Genomic DNA, 23,890 nt, shown 5'->3' on the forward strand with positions numbered 1-23,890 from the left:
CTATAGAGATCTTCCATTTCCTTTTCCTTCAATTTTATCATGGTATTTCAGCAAGATACAATCTCAGATTTGGGAAATGTCAAGAGTCTTGGGAAAACTGTAGTCCTAAAGCCTCAGAGCATTAATATACACAAAACAGCAATGATCAATCAGCAGATGATCTTCAACTGTATCCTGAAGAGGGAGGGTGCCAATTAAAAAACTGGGTCACTCAGGGGTGTGTGTGTGTGAATATCACAATATGGAAATAAGATTGCACTAGGTTAAAAAAAAAAAAAAAGGACTTCTCAAATGTGACCAGTGCAAAAGGCAGTTATCACTGAAATGCATCATTTATTAGGCCTGGCTTATGGAAGAAATTGTTCTCATTCTTTTTTTTCTCATCTAAAGGAAAGGACTCCACAAAAGAAGCAAATAAACTTTTTTATTTCCACAACACAACCCCTCTTCCCTTTTCCCCCAGGAACATAAATTGACCTCTGCCATCAAAGTAGAGGACAAAAGCTGACAAGTGACAGAAGGCAAAGGGTTACTAGAAAAATATATTATACCCAAGGCTCTTCTGGGGATCCAAACCCCTGTCCCCAGGCTCCTGGTCAGGGCTCACCAAATGGAGAGAACTAAAGACATGAGGCTGAAAACTGACACAAGGAACTCCACTGAACAAAGGGGAAAGGAGCCTGGCAGTGAAAAAGACCTAAAGGAGTTGGGTGGGGTGAGCTTTATTCCTAGTTTGAGTGCTGGAAAAAAGGAAGGGGGAGAAAATAATTTATTGGGTGATACAATGGTATCTAGTTTCAATCATGTCAACCAATCTATATCTCAAGCTAAAATGTGGCCAGTCTATGGAGGTAGAATTTGGGGATGGAAGGAGTTTTGAATCCCTCCTACTTCCCCTAGAGTAGACATTTATTACCCAGCTCTACCCTTTTGCCCAACCTGCCTCCCCCAAAAAAGCTTCCAAATCCCTCAGCTAAAATTTGCATCAGAAAACGGAATTGGAATAGGGGCAGACCTGAATCTTGCCCAAGTACCCCAGCCTGGGCACTAAGGTTGAAGAGCAGGGAAAGGGAAGTTAAGTAATGGAGTTAAATCTCCCTTCATCCCCTACTCAAAACTCAGACCCCTGGGTGGACAGAGGGAAGGGAAACCAAGCAGCTGTTCTCATCAGGGACCCATGCAGACCTGTTGGACAGACATTGCAGGTGAGAGAAGGCCGAGCTGCAGGCCAGGAGGGTTCTTTAGGCTCCTAGAGGGAGAAGCGGGCCTGGGTCAAAGGAGCAGGAAGCAACAAACATTGGAAGGAGCCTTTGAGCCCCCAAACTGATGGGCCACCCTCCACCACCACCCGCCCCCCAAGTGCTAACCAGAGGGGCCCCTGCGGGTGGCAGGCTAATCAAGGGCAGAGCTTGATACGGGTGCCCTTGGAGAGCACCCGAAAGAAAGGGAAGACACGCTCGCCCAGGAAAGCAGCTGAGAAGGTATGCACATGGGCTAAAGTCTCGGCATTGTAGAAGCCCAGGCGCCCAGCCTCATAGTCCAGGTATACACCAAAGCGCCGTGGTTTCTCACTTGGGCTCAGCAGTGTCTGCTCCGTTGAGCTCTGTGCCTGGTAGCGTTTGCCGTTGGTGCCCACACACCACACTTCCCTCTGGAGCAGGGGCTGTTGGGGTAGGTGGAGGCGGCGGCGGCGATGGTGATGGCGTGAGGAGCTGGCATCCCCACTGCCCACAGAGGACCCCCCAGAGCCCACCTTCTCCTTATGATGGGTCGATTCACGGGCAGCGCCCACCGCCCAACCCCGCCGCCCGCCCACCTCTACCTCCCAGTAGTGCCGGCCAGAACGGAAGCCTTGGGCCCCTAATACACAGCAGTCGGCTGAGAAGCGTTTGGAATGGTCAGCAACCTCCTGCCGCCGCTCTGCCAGACGAACCCCCCGGCGGTCAGGGGACAGCATCAGGGCTGGATGAGCCGTGTCAGGGTCCAGCGTCAGGTCCACTTGAGAAGGGGGGAGGACAAATATGCCAGGGCTGGAACAACTTGTTCCCCAATCAATATAAACTCTAAGATTCGGCCTTTCCTGTTGTCCTCCCCTCTGCCTTCCTGCCTCCTTCCTGCCTTCCCCCTCACTTTTTCTCTCCCCCTTCTAGCTGACCTCACCCCACCCCATCCTAAGAGGCCAGAACTGAGTTCCTATGGACAGGTCCTCCCTCTGGCCCTGGCTCTTCTTGCTACCCCTCCCCCTCTTCCCCCACCACTACCTACCCGGACTAGGACAAAAGCTACTTGTGGCTTAAAGCCCCATATGGCCTGCCTGTACCCTGCTCCACCTCAGCCCCAAGCTTCCCTCAGGATCCAACTTCCCCCTCAGAACCTAATCTCAGGTGTGTGAAGTGAAAGGCAAAGGAAGGTCGTACAGGTGACCTCCCTACCTCGGGCAGCCTGACAGAACATCCGGCTCATTTTCCTCACGATGGCATCTGTCAAGAAGTCATGGCTATGGGGTTGACACGGGTCAGGGGACCAGACCTCTGGGGGCTGCAGCTGTACCTCTTCACACCTGGAGGAAGGGGGACCGGGCAGGGGGTGGGACCATGATATTCCCAGAGGGAAGAGCAGAAGCTGAGGGGAAGGAGAGGAGGGTCCAGGAGGCAGAAACTCGGGTCCTGGGGAAGGAAAGGAGCGGGATATCCAACAGAAGTAGGGATGGGGAACCAGATGCCACTGGGTCACAGAGGATAAAGGGTGGCAACACACCTATTGAAAGTCTCCTTGATGTCCTGGGAATAACAAAAAGAGGGAGAGGGAAAAAAGAGACAAAGAGAGAGTCAGCTGCACAGAGACAGCTCCTTTCTCCCAATCTGATTCCAGCCAGAGAAATGACTGAACTTGAACAGGGAGTAAGAAAAAGCACCCTAAGGCCCTCAGTAAGCATATATCTCAATCATCCCTATGCCTCAACACAGCTGATTCATTCAGCAACTCTTGCTCCAAAACCAATGGCGTAATTTTCAACCCCAGTAAAACAATGTTCACAAAGTGACTTGGTCATCTTTTTCATGATATCTGTCAAAAATTCTTCCTTAACTCTCCTTTAAAACCCTCATCTACAATTGAAACTTCTTTCTTTTCTCCTGCCACACACTTGGCATTAACCCTGTCCCCAGCCTCAAAAAAACCTTTTGGTCATTGTGGGTTCCTCCCAATGAGAAGAAAGGCAGCTCTGGACAGATGTTTAGTAAGCACTGCCTGACAGAGTAACTACAGGGTTTGGTGGGAGGGGGAGAGAGGGAAGGGAGCACTGCTCACCTGGAGCAGCCGTAGACCCCCCTGCTGGCTCCGCTCCTGGGCCTCCGCCAGCAGGCGGCTCAGCTGGGCAGCCTGCTCCGCCAGGCGGCTGGCCGCTGCTCCTGCACGCCCTAGCTGGGCTTCATGCATCTCCCGGAGGCGCCGCTCCAACCCTGCCTGTTCTTCAGCCAGAAACCGTGTCAGCCGTCCAAACTCCGAGGCCACAGCTGCCAGCTCTGACTTCATCTGGCTCTGGGATGATGCAAAGGGGATGGTGGATACCACCTCAACACACAGAAACATAAACTTCCAATTTTGCAACTGCTGCCCCTCAATCCAAGGTATCGGAGCCCTACATCCCAAATGGAAAGTAGCCCCTAAACCCTTCCCCACCTCCCAGCCTTACCAGGCACCACTCCCACACCCCCAGCACACTAGTCTCAAACTCAACAACTCCTGCTTCCAACTTATCTCCACACTGGCTAATTAACTTATTTGTTCGTCAGCTCTAAGCTTAAAAATATTCCCTGAGGGAAGACTTCCCTCCCCTCCATATCTAAATTAGGGCCATGCCCATAAATACCATTGCATATCATGGCATTAATCTTAATTTGAAATGTTATATTTAGCATCCTTTTCCACCACTGCATAATCTCTATCTCTATTTGTCACAGGGTCCTCAGACCTGGAAGAGTGCCAACCACAGAGTAGGTACTTAGAATAAGTCACCTAATCCTTCTAGATGAAGAGTCTGGCAACTTTTCTTGTAAATGGCCAAATAACATTTTATACTTTAAGAGCCAAGAGGCAAAATCATGGGTATCATTGTAGGTACTTCTATTTGTAAGGAGAGAAAACTTCTGCCCACTCACACCCCATCTGCCTGGACTGGGCAATCCCAGATAGTGGGCACACATTCCACCCAGATATCATCAGCTAATGACATTCTTGGGACAAAGAGTGACAGGCCAGAGAGGGGAAGGAAGTCAGTTTCACCCTCAGTGACACTCAGATCCTGACAGCTCTCTGTAATTCAGGACCCCAGGAGTTTCAATCTGAGCATCTGGCTAGAGGCAAGAAGACTCCTTGACTCCTAATCTCAGATGCCACCACTCAGTGCCTGGCAGTTGCCAGCAACAGAGTTCCTAACATGTAGGTGACAAAGATAAGCACAAGACCTAGGAAGTGGCAAGACCCCCCTCCTACCTCCCCCACTCCCTCCCCTGCACTGGCCAGGGTGGTAGGCATGGGAGTAATGAGGAAAGAGGTCAGATAAGAAGGACATCCTGGCTTGGTCTCCAAAGCTCAGTGCCAGGCCATTCTCAGTGCCTGGTGACCTTACAAAAACAGGTACAAAGTTGGGGGCGGGGGTGATGTTTGGGGAAAAAATATCTAAAAATACTCCTTGGGGAGGAGTAATCAATAATGAGAAACACTGGACCAGAAAAGACTAGGTCTCTGCAATGCTAACATTCACAAATTTCTATCTTCCATGAAACACCCTGGCCCCCCTTCTTCTGCTCAGGGCTGCTCTGCCATCTATTCTGGGACCTGGGACTTCTCTGACAGCTGTTATGTGGATTTTCCTTGTCCATTTATGTCCTCTGTGCTATCTGGTGTGGTGGGCAACTAGGCCTGGAGTGAGGTGTCTGGGTGGTAAGCCTGCTTTGCAGCCTTGGGCCAGGGCCCCAACCTCTCTGTACCAGATCTAAATTAGGCATTTTGGAACCTAGGAACAAACACACCCCCTACTTCTAAAGGCCCTCTCTTTCAGGATCCTGAGAAGGTGGCTACTTCTCTCCTAGACTTTGGCTGCCCGTTTCAGGGAATCTAGTCACTACTTTTGAGAGTAGGTAGCCCAACTTCCCTGCCCACAGAGCCAATCAGCCCTATCAAGGACATCCACCAACCTTCAGCTCTGTCACCCGCCTCTCCTCCTTGGCCTTCATCTTCTGCACAGCCTCTAGGTGCTTCCTCAGTGGTTCCACATGCCCCTGCAGTTTGGCCTGAGGAAATGGGAAAAGGAGATTAGAGGCCTGGGAGGGGATGGCACCTGCTTTCAGAGCCCACCTCCCCCACCCCCCACCTGCAGTGCACTGGGGCCCAAACCCTGATCCCCAACATGGGCATCAAATGAGCATCATACTCTCTTCCTCTCCTTGCCTCTCTTTAGATGATAATGAAGGCGTCCAACACTCTGCCTGCACTTGTGTGCAGAAGCCCCAGGTGTGTTCTCTAAAGGTAGGATCCCATACTCAGGGTGGACCTGGCTTGAGCCCCTCACCACACAAAGTCCTTCCAAATGAATGTTCCTACCTATGGTTCCCTCCCCCTCATAAGCAATCTTCCTTGTGACTTTCATCTCTAAATACTTCTCTGATGATTTTGTGCATGTGCTAAAGATCCTTCATTGGTTCTCACTGCCTCTAGCCTCTTCTCCTATACTTACCCTTTCTAACACAGACTCTTGGTTTTAACCACATAAAACTACCTGCCTTTTCCCAAGTGTAATTCCATATCTTTATCCATGCTGTTCCCTCTGCCTGGGATTGCCTTTCTCCACTTGGCCCAAGGCATTCTTCCTTTAAAACCCAGTTACCTAACCACAGTCCAGATCCTCCCTGCCCCCAACTTCTTGTCATCCCAAGGAGCATGAATACAGCCTTTATAAGACTTCCTAGGCACTGTAATGATTTTCCAGTATGACTCCCCACAACACATGTTCCCCCTGCCCCCAGGAACCCCACTTAATTTCTATGCCTGTACATCTGCTTTCTCTCCCAATTACTTACTAAATGGAAACCCAAACCCCTGTCTTCCTAAGGTTTTAACCTTCACAGCCAACATGCACTTCACCTCTTGTTCTAATCACTTGCAACAGAATCTTTTTCTTTAAAAGGCTGTTAGAGACCAGAGATGGGCTCAACCTGTTTTCTTTCCTTTTTTATGTCTCCTACTACTTCTGCCTTTCTCTTTCCTTTTCCTTGAGGGGCAATACAGGGCAGGAGAGCTCAAGCCTAGACTTCAATCTAAACCTGACTGTAGCCAGGTGACCTAAGGAAAGCCACACTTCCAATTTTCATCTTACATGGGAATTGGAAATAACAGAATCTAGTTTATGGACAGTATGCTTCACACAGTGTCTGGCATGTAGCAAGGATCAATAAATGTAACCTAGTATTCTCTACCTCTGTCTAAGCTGCCCATGACAACCTTATAATGACCCCTGAACCACGAGGTTACTGACCCAGGGTACAAAAGGCTGTTGTTACACAGGATAAGTGGTTGTAGAAAAAATTATATTAAAAATATTACAATCAATCCCTAATGTGAAAATAACATAAACTACAAAAAACTTTGCCTTTTAATATTACTCTCTACTTTTCTCCAACTCTATTCAGAATTTATGATGCTTAAATTTCTCACTTTTTTTTCCTAAATAACTAACAAAAAAAATTAATGAGCTCAAATCCAATAGAGTACTATTTAAAAGAAATTTTCAAGGACTCTCAACTTTTTAGGAACTTTATTTATACCTCATTTGTATTATTATCTATTCAATAAAGAAATATTTCTACAAAACAACAGTGTTCTAAGCTAGTGCTAGTTAGTGTACATACTTGAAGGGAATAAACTACCTGCCTATAAAATAGCCCATAAGTTAGAAAAGGAATCACTCAAATTAATTCTATATAATGAAACTTATGTATTTATATTTGCTGATCACTTAATAGATTATTTGCATCTATGTGGCCTCCTCAAACTGCAGAGCTCTTCTGGGCTGGCATACAACAGATGTGGCTAACACAAATTAAAATCCAGTTTCAGAAACCTCTTCACAACAGTCCTGTAGGAGGAGGGTGAAGAAGTGGTGGAATGCCCATGAATACTCCACACCAACATTCAATTAACAAATTGCCCATTGATGGGTACAGTTAACTAAGAGCCAAAAGGAGATGAAAAAAAATGGACAAAAGGAGATCACAACCTCCCCAAACAACTCAGGGCCTACAAAGCAGGTGATATTACCAATGCAGTGATTCCCATGCTAGGCTGGACTTCCTTAAAGATACTCGGATATCCTCCCTGTCTCTGACTCAGAATCTCAAGTGGTAGGGCCCACTGTACTTTTGATTTTTTTTTTTTTTATGATAGTTACAGAGAGAGAGAGAGATGCAGAGACATAGGCAGAGGGAGAAGCAGGCTCCATGCACTGGGAGCCTGATGTGGGATTTGATCCCGGGTCTCCAGGATCGCGCCCCGGGCCAAAGGCAGGCGCCAAACCGCTGCGCCACCCAGGGATCCCCCCACTGTACTTTTGAAAACTCCCTTAGTAATGGGGACAATCACTGTGTGGATGAAATAGTTACTTGTCATAAGAAGATGTAAGTCTGTCTTAGCTGTACTCTAGCTCTAGACTCTCTACTCTAAAACGGGGGTAACGATAAGATTCCCTAAATGACGTTACTGTGTGAGAAGGTGTGGAAATACAGGTCATAAAACAAAAAAGTTCTGCACAGGCCACATAGGAGCTACCCCTTCTTCCTCCCGGTCCCACTGTTGCAAACCTGTCCCAGTCTTCCCTACGTAGTGCTAACTGTGCTGTCTTACAGGCAAATCTTTACCCATATCCCAAAAGAGTAAGGGCCAGAAGTAGGGTGCAAAGTATTAACCAAATTAGAATCACATATCAGGAAAGTCAAACTAACAGATATCTAAATGGTGGTGACATTGTTAACAGTGTGCAGGGATGCAGGGGAAGGGGTCATAACCAAGCCCATCTGTGTGGCCCTGTGTATATTACTTAAATCTGTTTCCTAATCTATAAAATGGGGATAGAAACCACATCAAACTTAACAGGATTGTTCTGAGTTTTAAATGAGATAGTTCCTGAAAAGTGCTTGGTACAGTGCCTGGTGTACATAGCAAGTGTTCAGTAAATATTAACTTTTAATCCTTGAGATATTAAAGTTCCAAGACTTTTAAAGATGCCTGAGTGAATAAATGTAGAGCCAGCCCAGTCTTCTGACTTAGAAGCCTCTCCCTTGGGGATCCCTGGGTGGCTCAGCGGTTTGGCGCTTGCCTTTGGCCCAGGGCATGATCCTGGGGTCCCGGGATCAAGTCCCACATTGGGCTCCCTTCATGGAGCCTGCTTCTCCCTCTGCCTGTGTCTCTGTCTCTCTCATGAATAAATAAATAAAATGTTAAAAAAAAAAGAAGAAGAAGAAGCCTCTCTCTTTTTCCTGCATTCTCAGGAAAGGTTAAGTTCTAGTCAGTACATTATGCTGATGCAGATCCAACAAAAGTCTTTGATAAGAGAACCAAGCCAAACCATGGGGTAGATGAAAAATCCATTAAAAGGCAAGTGGCAGAGCACCTGAATCTGACACTAGTCATTCCTTAAGGCCCTTTCCTGTTCTTTGAGGCCCCAAGTCCTTCCCATCTCCAGGCATCTGAGTCAAGGACAGGCTGAAGGAAAGGAAAATGAGACTGGTGGTAAAGCCAGAGGGGCCTGCCACCTGCACGCCTACACTTAGGGACAACGCAAGTGTGAAACAGCAGTGGCTTTTCCCAAGAGATGCAGCCCAGCGATGTGTCATCACCTGGGCTTTGCCCAATTTCTCTAGAGGAAACCAATCTTCCTGCTCTTCTTCACTGGTCTGCTTCGTCTGTGTACAGGATCCTTCTTAATCTAACCCACCTTGATGCCAATAAGTGCTTAGAAAAGAAGAATAAGCTCATCAGTGCAGGAGGTTCTGGGGGTAGGAGGGGACAGGTTTCCTTTCCCAGCTCCTCTTACTTCCTCTCCACCCCCACTAAACTCCCATCTTCTACTTCTCTCACCTTGTACTCCTGCACCACCTCCTCCAATGGCACCACGCTGTGCTGTTTGTGGCTCCTGGATTCTCGGCACACCACACAGATGGCCTCTTCATCCACCTCGCAGAAGAGCTTCAGGGCTTCCTGGTGTTTTGGACAAATGCCCTGCTCGCTCCCACGGCTCCCTCGGCCAGGTGTTGGGTGCATCTGCCGAATCACCTGGACCATGTTGGCCAGCTGCAGGTTGGGGCGGAAGCTCCGCCTGGGAAAGCTCTTTCGGCACTGGGGGCAGGTGAAGCACCTCCGAGGGGCTGGAGGCGGGGGCAGTGGGGTGACGGGGTCTAGCTCCTCTTCCTCGTCCTCCTCCAGTACTTCCTCCTCGTCCTCCTCATCCTCCCCTCTCAGGTCCTCCTCCATGTCCCCCAAGTAGTAGTCCAAATCTTCCTCCTCGTCCTCCTCCTCCCACACGTAGTCCATGTTGTCCCAGTTGGACCCGCCCATGCCACTGGTCCAAAACACACCCTCCTCTTCCTCCTCGACCTCCTCCTCCATGTCGCCCTCATAGTCTTCATCCCGCATGGGGGTGTCCCACCCCCCACCGGCCCCCACTGCCTCCACTTCCTCCTCCTCTCCGTCCTCCTCATCCTCCTCCCGGTCTAACTCGTCCCTGTCTTCCTCATCCTCCCCTCCCCACAGCTGGGTTACACACACTCGGCAGAAGTTGTGCCCGCAGCCGATGGACACGGGGTCCGTGAAGTAATCGAGGCAGATGGCGCACACCGCCTCCTCCTGAAGGGTCTGCACAGGGTTGGGTGCCATGGCAACGGCAGCCATCTTAGTGTCCAGTCAGCCAGTGTAGATGGGCGGTGGGGGGGCGGGGGGGCGGGGGTCTTCCCTCTCAGACTCCCTGACGACCCGGCCCCACCCCCACCCCCACCCCGCCTCTCCACACCTTGCCTCTAGCGCAGACAGAGGAAGGTCCTCCGACAACCCACCCTTCTACACAGTTTCCTACTCCTAGACGACAACCGTGTCTCTGCGAGGGGAGGGGACAGAGCGGAGCGCTACAGCCAAGTCCCTCAGGTGGCCCTGAGTGCAAATCTGTCCCAACGCTCCCTTGGCCTCCTCATAAGCCCCCGCCCCTCCTCACTTCCTGGCTCCTCCCCCTCACTTCCGGCCTCCCTGCCAACACTTCCGGTGTCTGAGCGTCGCCCAAGCTCGCAAGTTCCCTCCGTGGTAGCGCTACGCCCCCTTCTTTCCTCCCGGGCCTCTGGGCGACAGGAAACGACGAGGAGACGCTCTAGCAGGCACACGGGAACAGGGCAGGAGAGCTAGAACGATGGAGGCCCACATCTCTGTAATAGGAAGGAGCAGGGAACGCGGACGACCCGGAACAACCGGCCTCCCCCATCCCTCGCCACTAGGGATAAACTTTGGGGGAGGATGGAAGCGCTTAGCGGCCGTCCGCCCTCGGTGCTATGACCGCGTCGGCCTGGCGCCATCCTACTAACCGAACACGGAGGACTGCACCAGGGACTCCCCACGGCCGATGCCGGAAGCGGAGGGGCGGGCTCCGCTGAGCGCCCTCAAGTACTTCCGGCCCTTCTAGGCCGAGGACTTTGTTGTTTGGCCGCTCGGAGTTCCTCCGAGACGGATGGGGGCCGGGGCGGGAGACCTTCTCCATCCTCCGCACTGTGGCTGGCACTTCCATACGCATTGTAGCGCTGTCGTCTGGTCACTGTCGTGTCCTTTGGATGAACCTCTCTAGCTGCCCTTCAGCAAAGGAATAGTAAAATTACACGAACGTCCACACAGTGGAATACTCGTAGCTGTAAAATGGGAATCCTCTCCAAGATGTATTGTGAGGTGAGAAAAGCAAGATGCTGAAAAGTGTGAGCTACACTACCATCTGCAAAAAGAGGAGGAGGTGGTTTGTATTGGATAACCTTCTGGCCCTGGATTTACTCATTAGAATAGGGGTTACCCTATCAGAGGTCTTTGTGAAATGAGGGTCAATAAAATGTCAGAGCGGTCAGTAGGCTTGCTGCCTGGCACATGGTGGGTTCATTCAGATCCTTCTGAGCTGCGCGCCACGCTTGCTCCGCGCCCAAGCTGCCTGGAGGCCCGACTTCATGGAGTCCCAGTCAGAGCAGGGGCTCAAACTGGGTTTGTCTTGCTGGTCTTACTTGAGAGGATCCCTGTAGAACTAACTCTATTACCAAAGGTTCCGCTTTGGTACGCAGAGCATCTCTGCCAAAGAGATTATTTGGGCAAGAGAAATAATACCTGAGACTTAAAAAAAAAATAAAAAATAATCTTTAATGAAAAAAAGGAAAACCTGCAGGGGCAGCTCGGGTACGTGATTCAGGTGCAGCATTCCCGGGGTGTGCGGCCTCTGCGGGTCGGCTGCGCTGCGGGCGCGGAACTCACCCTGCTCTGGAGGAACTCTCCTGCCTCGCGGGGAGACCCGCTGGACGCCGGCTTCCTCGGAAGGGTGGCCGAACCGCAGGCCCCGCCAGCCCCTGTGGGTGAGCAGCCACGTGAGGCCACGCCGAGAGAAGAATGGCCGCTAGCACCGGGAGCGCCCGCCCCTGGGAGCTCTGGCTTCCTTCTGCCTCGTAGCCTGGCCCTGTGCGGCTTCAAGTTGGTATTAACCTAACGCCGCGCTGTCGGTTTCCGTAGTGTAGTGGTTATCACGTTCGCCTCACACGCGAAAGGTCCCCGGTTCGAAACCGGGCGGAAACATCTTTTGGCCTAGACCCCCTCATCCCCCGCCCCTTCTGCTCCCGAAGAAGAGAGCTCTGGCTGCAGTCGCGTAGAGGGCAGTACGTTGCGTGTCTATTTCCATTTCTTGGGGACCGCACCAGGACAGCTCACCAGCGCGCTCTCCGTAAAGGTTCAGCGTAAATCCAGGTTTCGCAGCTCAGTTCAGCTGTTGTTCTTCGCCGGTAGGAGCCTGCAGAGCCACCTCTCCCGTGTTGGGGGGTCGTGGGGCTTCGATCCTCCAGCTCGTCATCAGGACACTCAGACACACAGCGGGTGCTCCACGTTTGCACAATTATATTTCCAAGTGTTCCTTCATCCCTTACGTATGGATTTCAGTCTTCTAAGATAGAATAGGTTGGGGTTGCTGTGTGCCCGGCTAGCTCAGTCGGTAGAGCATGAGACTCTTAATCTCAGGGTCGTGGGTTCGAGCCCCACGTTGGGCGCAGCTCCGTTTTGGGGGCGGCGGAAGAATTTTTGAGAGGAATGTAAAAATATCCTTTATTTTGGACCCTCCCAACATGTACATCCTCGGTTTACTGGTCTTGTCAGGAAGTTCTTCCATCACTTCAATTTAAATTCGTTCCTTAATATCAGAAACGGAGACAGAACATGAGAGACTCCTAACTGGGAAACGAACAAGGGGTGGTGGAAAGGGAAGTAGGCAGGGGGTTGAGGTGACTGGGTGAGGGGCACTGAGGGGGGCGCTTGATGAGATGAGCACTGGGTGTTATGCTATATATGTTGGCAAATTGAACTCCAATTAAAAAAAAAAAAAGAAAAGAAATTCGTTCCTTTATGTGAACTGCTTTTTTAGTTCTGCAAAATCAGCCCGTTTTCTGTTTTCCGAATGTAGTCTCCCTCATGTACATGGCAGACCACAGAATAAGTCTACTGGTCATGTAAAGCTGGTTTATTCAACTTGCTAAGCAAAGGACTGAATCACCTTGTCTCAGAAGTGTGTAGAAGGTGAATTAGGGAGAGTCTAGTATGACACCCTGTAAGGGCAGTCTGGACAGGAATTGGACAGTTTATAAAATAGGCGGGTTTGCTGGTGCAGTCCTAGCATCCAAGCTCACTCAGGCCTCGCTGGACAGTTATTGTTACTATGGCTCTTATATGGTCTTATCTTAAAATTAATGGGTCTAAATAAGCTTATGTGCCAGGAGTTTCAACTTTGACATTTTCTCTTGCACAAATACTTGTGGATTCGTTTGCAAATTACGGTTTCATTTGCAAATTGTGGTTTCAGGGTATTTATTTATTTTACCACCTTCACTGGAAATGGAAAACATTCCTAAAAGATCCTGTGGCATTTCATTAAGAGGAAGCCAAAGAGAACAGGCTTCTTGTTGCCATCTCCCAACAAGTTTAGGGTCATCCCTGCTGGAGCTTTTTGTTACAATTCCTGCTTCTCTTTCATCTTCCACAATTGCCCCTCCAGCCAGGCCCAGTTTGGAATCCTCTCTGGTAAGTGATCCACTGCACTTAGCGCAAAGGAGTCGTTCAGTTCAGACATTCACAAGGGAACACAAGGAAACAAATACAAGGGAAGCTAGTAGGATCCCTCTTTGGTGATGGAGGCTGTGGAGGGAGAAGGACTCTGATTTATATTTCAGGAGGATTCCTTCAGGAACGATGAGCAAGACATATGATGGGAGTGAGACTGAATCAAAGAGAGGAACTGGAGGTACACAGTCAGTCTAGACAGGAAGTGGCTAGCACTGCAGTGGGGAGGCAGCAGCCAGATGGGAGAAGTGGGTGAAGGAGCTAGGTGCACGTTTTATAACTGGGCAAGAGAGGGGGCTCCCGGGTCTCTGGTTTAGATGGTTTAGTAACAGATAAAAGATAGTGTAGGAGTATGGACAAACCTGACCCTCCCTTTGGTCCTCCATCCTCTTCAACTTGGAGAAATGACCTCTCCCCCCAATAGGTGTTCCAGGCATGTGGAGGTTAATGCATGCCGTGACATGGAATGTAGGAAGACTTGTTTTGATCTTTCCTAAATTGGCACCACTTTAGGTAACTAGGAGAGATCCTTTGGCTCACACATGGCAACACTTTAGGTAACTACCCTATGCCTCACCACCAAACCCCTCATTGCATAACACCTAGGGATTAAGGCCTGGACTGGGTACAGAATAGCTGTGGAGAATGGCCCAACACCACTTGGATGGTCTGTCCACACCCATACTCCCTGTCACTAAGTTACCCTGAATAAAACCCTGTGTGAGCAATATGGAGAGTCTTGCTTCCTTTTCCCCCTTTTAACGTGCCTTCTCAGTCTAAAGAATACTTTACTGACTCTCTTCCACCTTCTAACTGAGGAGTGGGATGAAAAGTGAGAGAGAAGTAATGAGTTCAATCTTGAACAGGTTGGGAGATGTCTAAAAAGACATGTCCAAGACACATGGATCTGAAGCTCAGGGACAGCGGTGATTGCTGGAGCCACAGGTAGGGAAGGGGGTAAAGGTTGGGTCAAGCCGTCAGTCTCAATGTGACTCTCCAGGGAGATAGCCTTGGATAGAAAGAAGGAAGAGTTAGAATGGGAGTAATGCCAGCAGCGAAGCTTCCATCCACTCCAAGGGAGTTAAGATGTGCAAAAAAAGGGACAGATCAGTCAAATTCTGTATATGGTCTAATAAAGGAAGATAGTAAGGAATCTATGGAATGGGCCACCTGTGGGCCCCTGGTGACCTCGATCAGAGAACTAGACTTGGACAAGAGGGCCTCCCGCCCTGTGTTCTGGTGGAGAGGGGCTTACAAGTTGCAGATCACATCAAGGGGGTCCGTCATCCTCATCCACCTCCTCAGGTCTTCCAGAATCAATCAGCGTAGGCCACTGAAAAGAATTTTTTTTTTTGCAATATTAAGTCATAGATACTAATTTTACATCTGTATATATAAAGGTCTACATATAACCATGCATTAAGCCTCATCCCAATTCTGGACATTCAGTGCAAGAATTGATTAGCTTTATTTTTAGAAGATAACTTAAAAGATTTGATTACATTTCAAAATTTCACTTTTCACCTCTATTTAAATGACATTGACTTAAAATTTGATATAAATTTCCATTCCCCTTTTATTTTTAGTAGATAATTTCACATAACTTAGAAGAAACACAATTATTTTGAAAGCATATGTAAAACTAATTTTATTTTTGGCTTCTTTATATCTACATTTTGACAAAATATATCCAAATCTTGTATTCTTTAAATGTATTTAACATTTCTTTAATCCTTTAGATCTTTAGTATCAGTCCTGCACAAAATTGGTGAAAATTTAAACCCTCCAGCTGTTTAAAAGAGATAAAATGTCGAGAATTATCTGGTCTCAAACCTCCAAAGCCACATTTACCTTCCTTGCTGGGAGGCCCGTTGTTTTCCTTCACTGTTTTGTTTTCATTGCTGAATGTGACTGGTTTCACGACCTATGAAGAGATTACGCTCGGCAGTTAGACAACACTATTACCCAAGGCCAACGCGAAAGGGTTCCAAGGGCTCTGCCTCCCAGGTCGAGCGCAGGAACCCGGGCAGTGCCCATGACTGCACATCTTACAGGGATCATGGAAGGGCGCTCAGACCGTCTGTTTCCGTAGTGTAGTGGTTATCACGTTCGCCTAACACGCGAAAGGTCCCCGGTTCGAAACCGGGCGGAAACAGCAACGGATACTGCTGCTTTTAACTTAATCTAATTAAGTTAATTCGTCTACTTCAGCCGTCCGCCTTTGGAATGTATGTACTTATATGTATGAATACTCTTTATAGTTTTCCACGTACTCTTGTCTTTTCCAATGGGTTACCAGTTCAATTCAACCAATACAGCCCACTTCTCTAGGTCCGTGATACACGAAGGTGGTCTATGTCTTTAGAGCATTCCTTCAAAAAAACGAACAATCCTGAAGGGTTAAAAGGCAACAAAAAGCAGGAATGCCACGCATCCATACATGAAATATTAAAAAGTGCAATCAGGAATAAGCTGGAAATACATGGTCGAAGTCAGGTCATGTCGAGGTACTTGCAGGGACTTACCATAGCGGTGGTAGTGCAGGGACCGCACCGCGTACTAAGCGGTGTTGTGTCGGCGGTGTCCGCCTCTGTGTTAGGGGTCCGCCTCCACGGAACCGAACAGTCCTGGGATGTACTTGATATGGTCGTTCCCGGCTTCCAGACGATGCCGCTGACGCGCAGAAACATCACAGGTGAGGAAACAGAAGTCGCAGATAAAGGATGGAAAAGAGGGAAAGAAGCAGGGCACCGAGGGCAAGCACAGCCGGGAACGCAGCTTCGGTTCTGCCGGCGGACTGCCAGCGCCGATGGTGGCACCTCCGCACCCGCACCACCGACACCATCGCGAGCGAGGCTGAAGGTTTGCACCCTGACTGGTTTCACTCCAGTGAAACCTGATTTGGGGCCTTCCCATCCACCCCAGGGGGGCCACCTCCGCTCCTCGCGGTGGCACCTACTGTCGCTCCCGCGCTCCCTCTGAGGCAGACCCACCCAGAGTCTTCCCGGCGTTCCTCCCCTTGCCCAGTGCTTCCTCCGCGGCTGGCTCAGTCCAAGGGACCTCAGTCTCTCCAGGTGTGGGGGCCCGCCGCCTCTTCCCGGATTCTCACGCGCAGCTTGTTGCTCTGGAGCCTGTAGGATCCCGCAGGTGAGCTGAGAAGTAGGGTCTAGAGTTCAAGGCGAACAGGCAGTGAAGGCTTCAGAGAAGCCGCCCAGGGACGCTCGGTGGGGGGCCCCAAATCAGGGTTTAATAGATGAAACTGGGAAATAGGTACTTGGTTTTTCATAATAACATTAGCCCAACTTTAGCAAGTAGAGACGCACATCTGTGGACCTCAGGAGTGCAGCTTGCTTTCACGCCTGGAAGGTAGGGCTCGGGTTTTCGCACCTGCCGGGGCACACTTACGCATTTGACAAACAACTTCTATCAGAGCGGGAAGCCAAAGAAAACATCCACGTTGTAAATCAAATTGTCTTTAAAGTTTCACACATCTTAAATGCAGACAAAGCATAACCAAAAATAGCATAAGGTACTAAAAAAATTAATATGTCCATGTATCATTGGTCTTTCATACGCATGTGTTTACTTTCCCAGAATTTACAGATGTAACTCACCCAACCAGGAAGGCTAGGGATTAGCATGGAATATAGAGACCCAGAGGAGTGAAAAGTGAATTCTGGACCTCACCTGAAAATTCTCTCTCTCCTGCTGACCCAATTTTGTGTGTGTGTGTGTGTGTGTGTGTGTGTGTGTTTCTTTTCTTCATGTTTTACTGAGTTGAAGTGAGTCAGTCAGTACATGCCTCTCACCCCAGGCTCCATACTGCTTAGAGTATCCCTTGCGCCCCCTCCAAACTGACTTTCTTGGTGGCCCCAGAACTCTGCGAGGTCAGCACTGTCAGTCAGTCAATCTTGCCAGGTGGATTTTGGTTTGTGCCTCAGCTAACCTAAGAGTTTTCATCCCTGCTCCTTGTGGAGACAGTAAACAAATCCAAAGCAATTTAATTAACACCAAAAAAAACCAGCTGGGCTGGGCAAAAAGCCCAGCTGTCTGATTTCAGTCATATTTCTGTTAGGTTATACTTAATGCTAACTTGTCATTCTGGTTTTAAAGCTTTCCAGACCTCATCTTGTTTCAGGTACTGCTATTATTCTCTTTTCAAAATTTTTATTTTAAATATATATACAATTAATTAACATATAATGTGTTTACTGGTTTTGGAGGTAGAGGTCAGTGTATTATTTATTCTCTTTTCGATGCTTAAATTGTAGCTGCTTGTCAGTGGGTGCCCCTTCACATTGGCCCTTTTATCTTTTCAGCATAGTCCTGACAATTTTTTTTAAATGTCATTTTATTTTTATTTATTTATTTATTTATTTATTTAGAGTCCTGACAATTTGAAAGTATCTTTGTTTCTTGGCAGGTATTTCTCCTGCCTTAGGACAAAGGAGAATGTACAGGGATCTTCATTTTTTTTTTTTTTTTGGAGTGAAGAGTAAATAAAAAAGCCAATGTAAGTGCCAGGCCAGTGCATGGAGTCCAAGGTCTCTGGCTCCCCCACTTCCTAGTACCCTAGGGTAATAGTTTAAAGGATGTGAGTTAACACTAAGGGTTTATTTAATTATAGTTTTGCTAGATCTTTACATTTTTCAAATCAGGCTCAACATTATTACTCCATACAAAATTATCTACCGAATTTTTAAATCTGTCACTCATAAGTAATTATATACCCTTATGCTTTATTTTTTTAAAAGCTTTTTATTAGTAAATTTAAAGTTGAGCTAATGTTATTATGAAAAACCAAGTACCTATTTCCCAGTTTTATCAATTTTCTCTCTTACACAATTCCAGTTCTATCTCTCCATCACTTCCCACCCTACTGGCTCTGTCTCAGAGGGTAACAAGGACTATTTAACAAGGACTATGAGAAAATTAACGAGGGAGCTCTGGTAGAGTGGCAAGCAAACAGGACAGATGGGCTAAGATGTATCAGAAGAAGAGAATGAACTAAGTCAGGAAGATCAGAAGAAGCCAGTCTTTCAAAGATCCTGGGGAAAAGCCTTTGGGAGAGGGTTCAGACTCTGAAGTACGAGGGTGCTTGGTGGGATCAAGGAGGAAGGGAAGAGCAGGGACTTGGGGGATAAGGAGCCACAGCGATACCTCCTTGGCTCTGCATTCTGATTACTCCATCCCCACCAGTTGCTGTTTTTGTTTACAAGTGTATAGAAAAAATTATGGAGGACACCGGATCTGTGTCTGAGAGGACTCTCAATAACAGTGTAATGAGAAATACAGCAGTACCTCAATGTGGAGTTTTAAAGGACAGATGAATGAACAACTAGGTTCATTCAGAAGATTGCAAATAAAAACACACCTGGTGTTTCTAACTGCTTGAGTTGCTGCTTAAAGCAGAGAGACTACAGCAGGAACCAAGGTTCAGGTACTGGCTCTGCACTCCAGCTGTGACCTAATCAGTGCCTCCCTCTCCTCCACACTCAATGAAGGTCCAGACAGATAAGTCTGTAATTGTCACCTGGAATGTCTAAGAGAAAATATTACCAGTGGCTTAGATGTTCAGAGTGACAACTTTTGATAACCATAGTTCATGAAGAAAGTAGTGAAAGGAACTAGTGATTGTTCCGGTCTAAAAATCACTAACTTTATAAGAAAAACGATATTTGTAAGTTGAACCTAAAACCTTGAGAAAAACTAGGCTTTCACCTTTACAACTGTAATAAATTGAATATTAATCACAAAACAAGTTTGTATTCTTTTCTATATTCAAAAGCCTCTCTTGTCTTTAGACATTAAACATCTCAAATGGTAGCAGAGAAGGTTTCCCAAAATATCTAGTGGTTTTAATCCAGTTGGTCCTGACAAAGAATGGAGGAGCACGTCATTCTCGGTCATCTATTTGGCCACTCTTCCTTTGGCACACAGTCCTCCAGAATTAGGTTGCTCTGGTCAATATTTTATCTTTCTACTTACCCCAAATTTACATTTCCCAGGACACCAGCATGTAACGGACACCAGCCTTTAATTGAGGGGCCTTTGTATCCTTAAACAAATGTGATCTAAAATAAACAGCAATGAAATAACCAGGTAGCATTTGATGGTGGTTGAGCCTTTTCACCTGATGTTACATAGACCCTTAGAGAATGACTTTTTCAAGTCTAGTAAAGGGAAACCACCAACAGTTAAAGAGCTGAAAGTGGAGTATTTTTAGACTAGTTACAAAATAGCCACAAATATCTTAAACCTGGAGATAATTTTCTGTTTCAACTGAGGTTTTATTTTTTTAAAGATTTTATTTATTTACTCTTGAGAGACACAGAGAGAGAGGCAGAGACATAGAAGGAGAAGTAGGCTCCCTGCAAGGAGCCCAATGTGGGACTTGATTCTGGATCCCAGGATCATGCCCTGGGCCAAAGGCAGATGCTCAACCACTGAGCCACCCAAGCATCCCTAAAGTGATGTTTTAAATGAAAATATTCAAGTGCACGGTTGATTACTAAGTTTATATGTAGGGATCCCTGGGTGGTGCAGAGGTTTGGCGTCTGCCTTTGGCCCAGGGTGTGATCCTGGAGACCCAGGATCGAATCCCACATTGGGCTCCCGGTGCATGGAGCCTGCTTCTCCCTCTGCCTGTGTCTCTGTGCCTCTCTCTCTCTCTCTCTCTGTGACTATCATAAATAAATAAAAATTTTAAAAAAATAAATTTATATGTAAATTATATATAATTATTATCATACATGCATGATTTAATAATTTATATATGCCCCATATGACACCAAGATCAAAGAGAAAATCACATACAAATTTAATTTCTTGTATTTGGTCAAATTCTTCCTAAGTAAGCTCCTGTGAGAGACAAAAGGAGGGTCCCTCTTCCTGTCAGACAGTGCCCCATAGGCCCTGCAATGCGCATCACCTTGTCTTGTGGCACAGGCAGCAGGGGACTATGGCAATTTTAAGGGGGATAGAGTCATATTAGATTTGTTGAAGTGACCCATTGCCACCAAAGCAGTGAAGAAACAGGCAATCTGATTCATGGCTGGTCGGAAGGAATAATCAGCCTGTAAGGTCAACAATGATCTGTTTCTATAAAGTTATACTCCGTATACACCTTGACCCAGCAATCTCACTTCTAGGAATTTGCTCCACAGATATGAGTGCGAAAGTGCAAAATAACAATGCTACATACTTCTTAACTGCAGAATTGATCATAATAACAGGAGTTTGGAACCACTATAAATATTCATCAGTAGGTGACCTGTTAAATAAACTGTGATTTATCTATAGGGGAATATTATTCAGCTGTAAAAAAGAAGATTTAGAAAATGTCCTGCATCTTGAGATGGAAAGATCTTCAAATTAAAGAATTGGAATTATCTTTTTGTATAAAATAAAGGAAAATAGAAATATATTTGCATCAAAAATATATATAATTGTGCAAGAATATGTATGCAGGTACAAAAGTTGTTACCTAAGGAGGGAAGGTGACAGATGGTTTTCACTGAATATTTTTATATATGGTTCAATTTTTGAACAGTACAGTGTATAACCTATTCAAAAGATGTTTTAAAAGTTCATTTTGTGAAACTATGGAAAATGGTATGGTGGTTCTTCAAAAAATTAGACATAGAAATACTATGTTATGCTGGAATTAAAATTAGAAAGGAAAATAAGAAAAAAACAAATATTATGTTCTGCAATTCCACTTCTAGGTATATATTCTCAACAGAATTGAAAGCAGGAACTCGAACAGATACTTGCACATCCATGCTAATGTCACATTATTCACAATAGCCAAAAGGTGGAAGGAACCCAACCAAGTGGTTATAGACAGATGAACTATTAAAAAGAAAGTGCAGTATATATATATATATATATGGACTGTAATATTTATTATAATTAACATATGTTGATTATATTATAATATATGATAATTATAATATTTATTGTAATATTTATATGTATATAATATTATATATATATATATAATGGAGACTAGTCATAAAGATAGTAGAATGGTGGTTGCCAGGGGCTGGAGGAAGGACAGAATGGGGAGTTAGAAATTTCTTGGGTAGAATTGCAGTAGGGGTAGATGAAATAGTTCTGAGATGGATGGCGGTGATGGTTGCACAACTGTGTGAATGTGTGAAAAGCTACAGAACTGTACATGTAAAAATTATTGAAATAGTATATTGTATTGCACATTTTTTAACAATTTTTAAAACTAAAAATTTACATATACCTAGATAAAATTCATTTTGTTAGCAGTAATTCATAAATTAATTGATGAACAAATGTAAAGCCACAAAAACATACCCAACTGAATACCACACACAATAAAACTCCAGAATGGGATCTTTTTATTTGTAAATCCAAGAATGAGTCAATTACTGAACCAGTTGTTATTGAAGAAAAACAAGCCTCGCGCCCAACGTGGGGCTCGAACCCACGACCCTGAGATTAAGAGTCTCATGCTCTACCGACTGAGCTAGCCGGGCACCTGAATTACTGCTTCCAACAAGTCTTACTTCAAGGTAGGATTCAGGCTATGTGTAGCTTCAGATTTAAAGGTAGATTCATTTGCAACATAGACCCGGCCGCTAAACAGCCCGGAAATTCAAACTTCGCAGATCCTACCTGACCGCCCCTCCCACCTAGGTCTGTTTAGTGCTTGCTCTGCTCTGCCATCCATCTAACATTTTTCCATTCCCGGAAAGCGCAGGACGCGAGGAAAGGAAAACAAGAGCCACCTAACGCCACTAGCAGGATCACTTTGTGAAACTTTAATCAGGAGTTTAGATGTAGGGTCTGGGGATTGTAGTGGGTGGGCCCCCGCCCCCTCCCTTTCCGATCTGGGAAAACTCAAAGATACGGGATTTCCGGGCTCTGCAAACATTTAGTGTTTGAAAACTTAGTAAGAGAAAAGTAAAAACAATACACACCCGCGCTGGAGATGCCGGGGATCGAACCCGGGGCCTCATACATGCAAAGCATGCGCTCTACCACTGAGCTACATCCCCACGTTACCAGACGGTTTCTCAGTATCTTCCCTTGGCTGTTTATTAGCATAGATAGCTGCAGATATCCTGGCAAGACAATCCAGCTACTGCAAAGCCGGTCTGGCAAAGCCTGTCCGGCAACGCCAGGAGCCGTGTTTGGGTTCTCTACTGACTGCAGGCGAGCGGATTTCCACTGAGGGACACTCGCGGGGACAACTGAGCTGGAATAAACATCTGAAGGCAGCAGTGGAAAGTGTAGGAGAAATCATCAGGCACGATGCCCAAAATGAACTCAGCGGAAGAAGGAAAGTAAGGAAGACTCTGCAGGCTGCTACCGTTTGTTAAACAGAACAAAGGAGAGTGCACCAAACTATACAATATCTGTATAAAATAACTCAGAATTGCAAGGTTGTTCTCTTGGGATGGGGAAGAGACTGGAACGCAGACGATGGGCACACTTTTCGCTGTGAACCTCTTTGTATATCTGAATTTTGAACAACGTTTAAATCAGTGCAATCCAAGAAAAGTTTACCAGTCTCTTACTATGTAACAAGAACCGCTTCAGAAGTCTGAGGGGTCCAACCCGTAACAAAACCAACTCAGTCATCGCCTTAACATCTCAAATTCCAGAGGAGGTAGAGTGTTATAAAACAGAGCTAGGTTGAAGGACAATGTGTTAAGATGCAATTTTAAACAATGTGATTAGGGCAGGTTCTGCTGAGAGGATGACATTTGAAACAGGACTTGAAGGAGGTGGGAAGTAAGCCAAACAAGTATGGGAAAAGAGAAGTGCAAAGACAAGTAAAAGCCAGTTCAAAGGTCCTGAAGTAGGAGCTTGTTGGCATGTTGCAGAAATAGCAAGGAGGTCCCTGTGGCAAGAGAGGAATGGATCAACAAGGAAGAGTGACAGGAAATGTAGGTAGAGTCTGGGTGCAGGGGATGGGGTCAAAGAATGGGTAGGGCTTTAGGAGGATTACAAAGACTTCAACTTTTACTTTGAGCAGTGGGAGCCAATGAAGGGTCTGAGCAGAGGGGAACCTTACATTGCTCTGACTTAACATTTCAACAGGACTGTTCTCACAGCTCGATGGAGAAGACAGGGTAGGGCAGTGTGACAGAAGGGGATAGAACTGTTGTGATCATCAGATCATGGAAGGTGGTACACTGGAGGTTGTGAGAGTGAGGACACGCAGGGGACTGAAGGTGGAGTGTGTGCAACGTGTTCCTCTTGGGAGTCACAGAGGACTCCCTGGTTTGGCCTGAACACCTGAAGGGATAGAGTTGCTGTTAACTGGGGTTGGGTGGGGAAGGCTCTGGAAAGAACAGGTGGAGGGCAGATTTGAAGTATGGTTTTGTTTATGGTGAGTGTGTGATACTCCACAGAACATGCTGCTGGGACTTGGATGTGGAAGCCAGACATAGTAGGAGATACTGGGTGGGGATGTGTATTGTGGCCTCAGCAAGAATAGGGTCTTTCAGGCCAAGAAAATGGAAGA

At 46.8% G+C, this 23,890-nt stretch overlaps 1 protein-coding gene and 5 non-coding genes across 11 annotated transcripts; 3 read left to right on the forward strand and 3 right to left on the reverse strand.

Moving 5' to 3' along the window:
• Positions 1 to 407: 407 nt before the first annotated feature.
• TRIM41 (tripartite motif containing 41) lies at positions 408 to 15,288 on the reverse strand. Of its 6 annotated transcripts, XM_055302298.1 has the most exons (8): positions 15,232 to 15,288; positions 14,636 to 14,713; positions 9,133 to 12,457; positions 5,199 to 5,294; positions 3,310 to 3,573; positions 2,758 to 2,780; positions 2,433 to 2,560; positions 408 to 1,998 (listed from the first exon to the last, which is right to left on the reverse strand). In XM_055302298.1, exons 3-8 carry the CDS (start codon positions 9,940 to 9,942, stop codon positions 1,397 to 1,399), a joined length of 1,923 nt encoding a protein of 640 aa, XP_055158273.1. In that variant the 5' UTR covers positions 9,943 to 12,457; positions 14,636 to 14,713; positions 15,232 to 15,288; the 3' UTR covers positions 408 to 1,396. The 6 variants fall into 6 exon arrangements, with proteins under 6 accessions (XP_055158273.1, XP_055158274.1, XP_055158275.1 ...); XM_055302299.1 differs by lacking the exons at positions 14,636 to 14,713; positions 15,232 to 15,288 and having other exon boundaries at positions 9,133 to 10,881; positions 11,539 to 12,590; XM_055302300.1 differs by lacking the exons at positions 14,636 to 14,713; positions 15,232 to 15,288 and having other exon boundaries at positions 9,133 to 10,439; positions 10,620 to 12,590.
• On the forward strand, positions 11,781 to 11,853 carry TRNAV-CAC (transfer RNA valine (anticodon CAC)). The gene has a single exon. It is a non-coding gene; the product is annotated as a tRNA-Val (tRNA).
• On the forward strand, positions 12,245 to 12,317 carry TRNAK-CUU (transfer RNA lysine (anticodon CUU)). The gene has a single exon. It is a non-coding gene; the product is annotated as a tRNA-Lys (tRNA).
• Positions 15,289 to 15,462: 174 nt separating the features above from the next.
• Positions 15,463 to 15,535, forward strand: TRNAV-AAC (transfer RNA valine (anticodon AAC)). Its single transcript has one exon. It is a non-coding gene; the product is annotated as a tRNA-Val (tRNA).
• Positions 15,536 to 21,820: 6,285 nt separating this feature from the next.
• TRNAK-CUU (transfer RNA lysine (anticodon CUU)) lies at positions 21,821 to 21,893 on the reverse strand. Its single transcript has one exon. It is a non-coding gene; the product is annotated as a tRNA-Lys (tRNA).
• Positions 21,894 to 22,343: 450 nt separating this feature from the next.
• Positions 22,344 to 22,415, reverse strand: TRNAA-UGC (transfer RNA alanine (anticodon UGC)). The gene has a single exon. It is a non-coding gene; the product is annotated as a tRNA-Ala (tRNA).
• Between the last annotated feature and the right edge of the window lie 1,475 nt (positions 22,416 to 23,890).

Source organism: Nyctereutes procyonoides, unplaced genomic scaffold (assembly GCF_905146905.1).
Source record: "Nyctereutes procyonoides isolate TBG_1078 unplaced genomic scaffold, NYPRO_anot_genome, whole genome shotgun sequence".
NCBI lineage: Eukaryota > Metazoa > Chordata > Mammalia > Carnivora > Canidae > Nyctereutes > Nyctereutes procyonoides.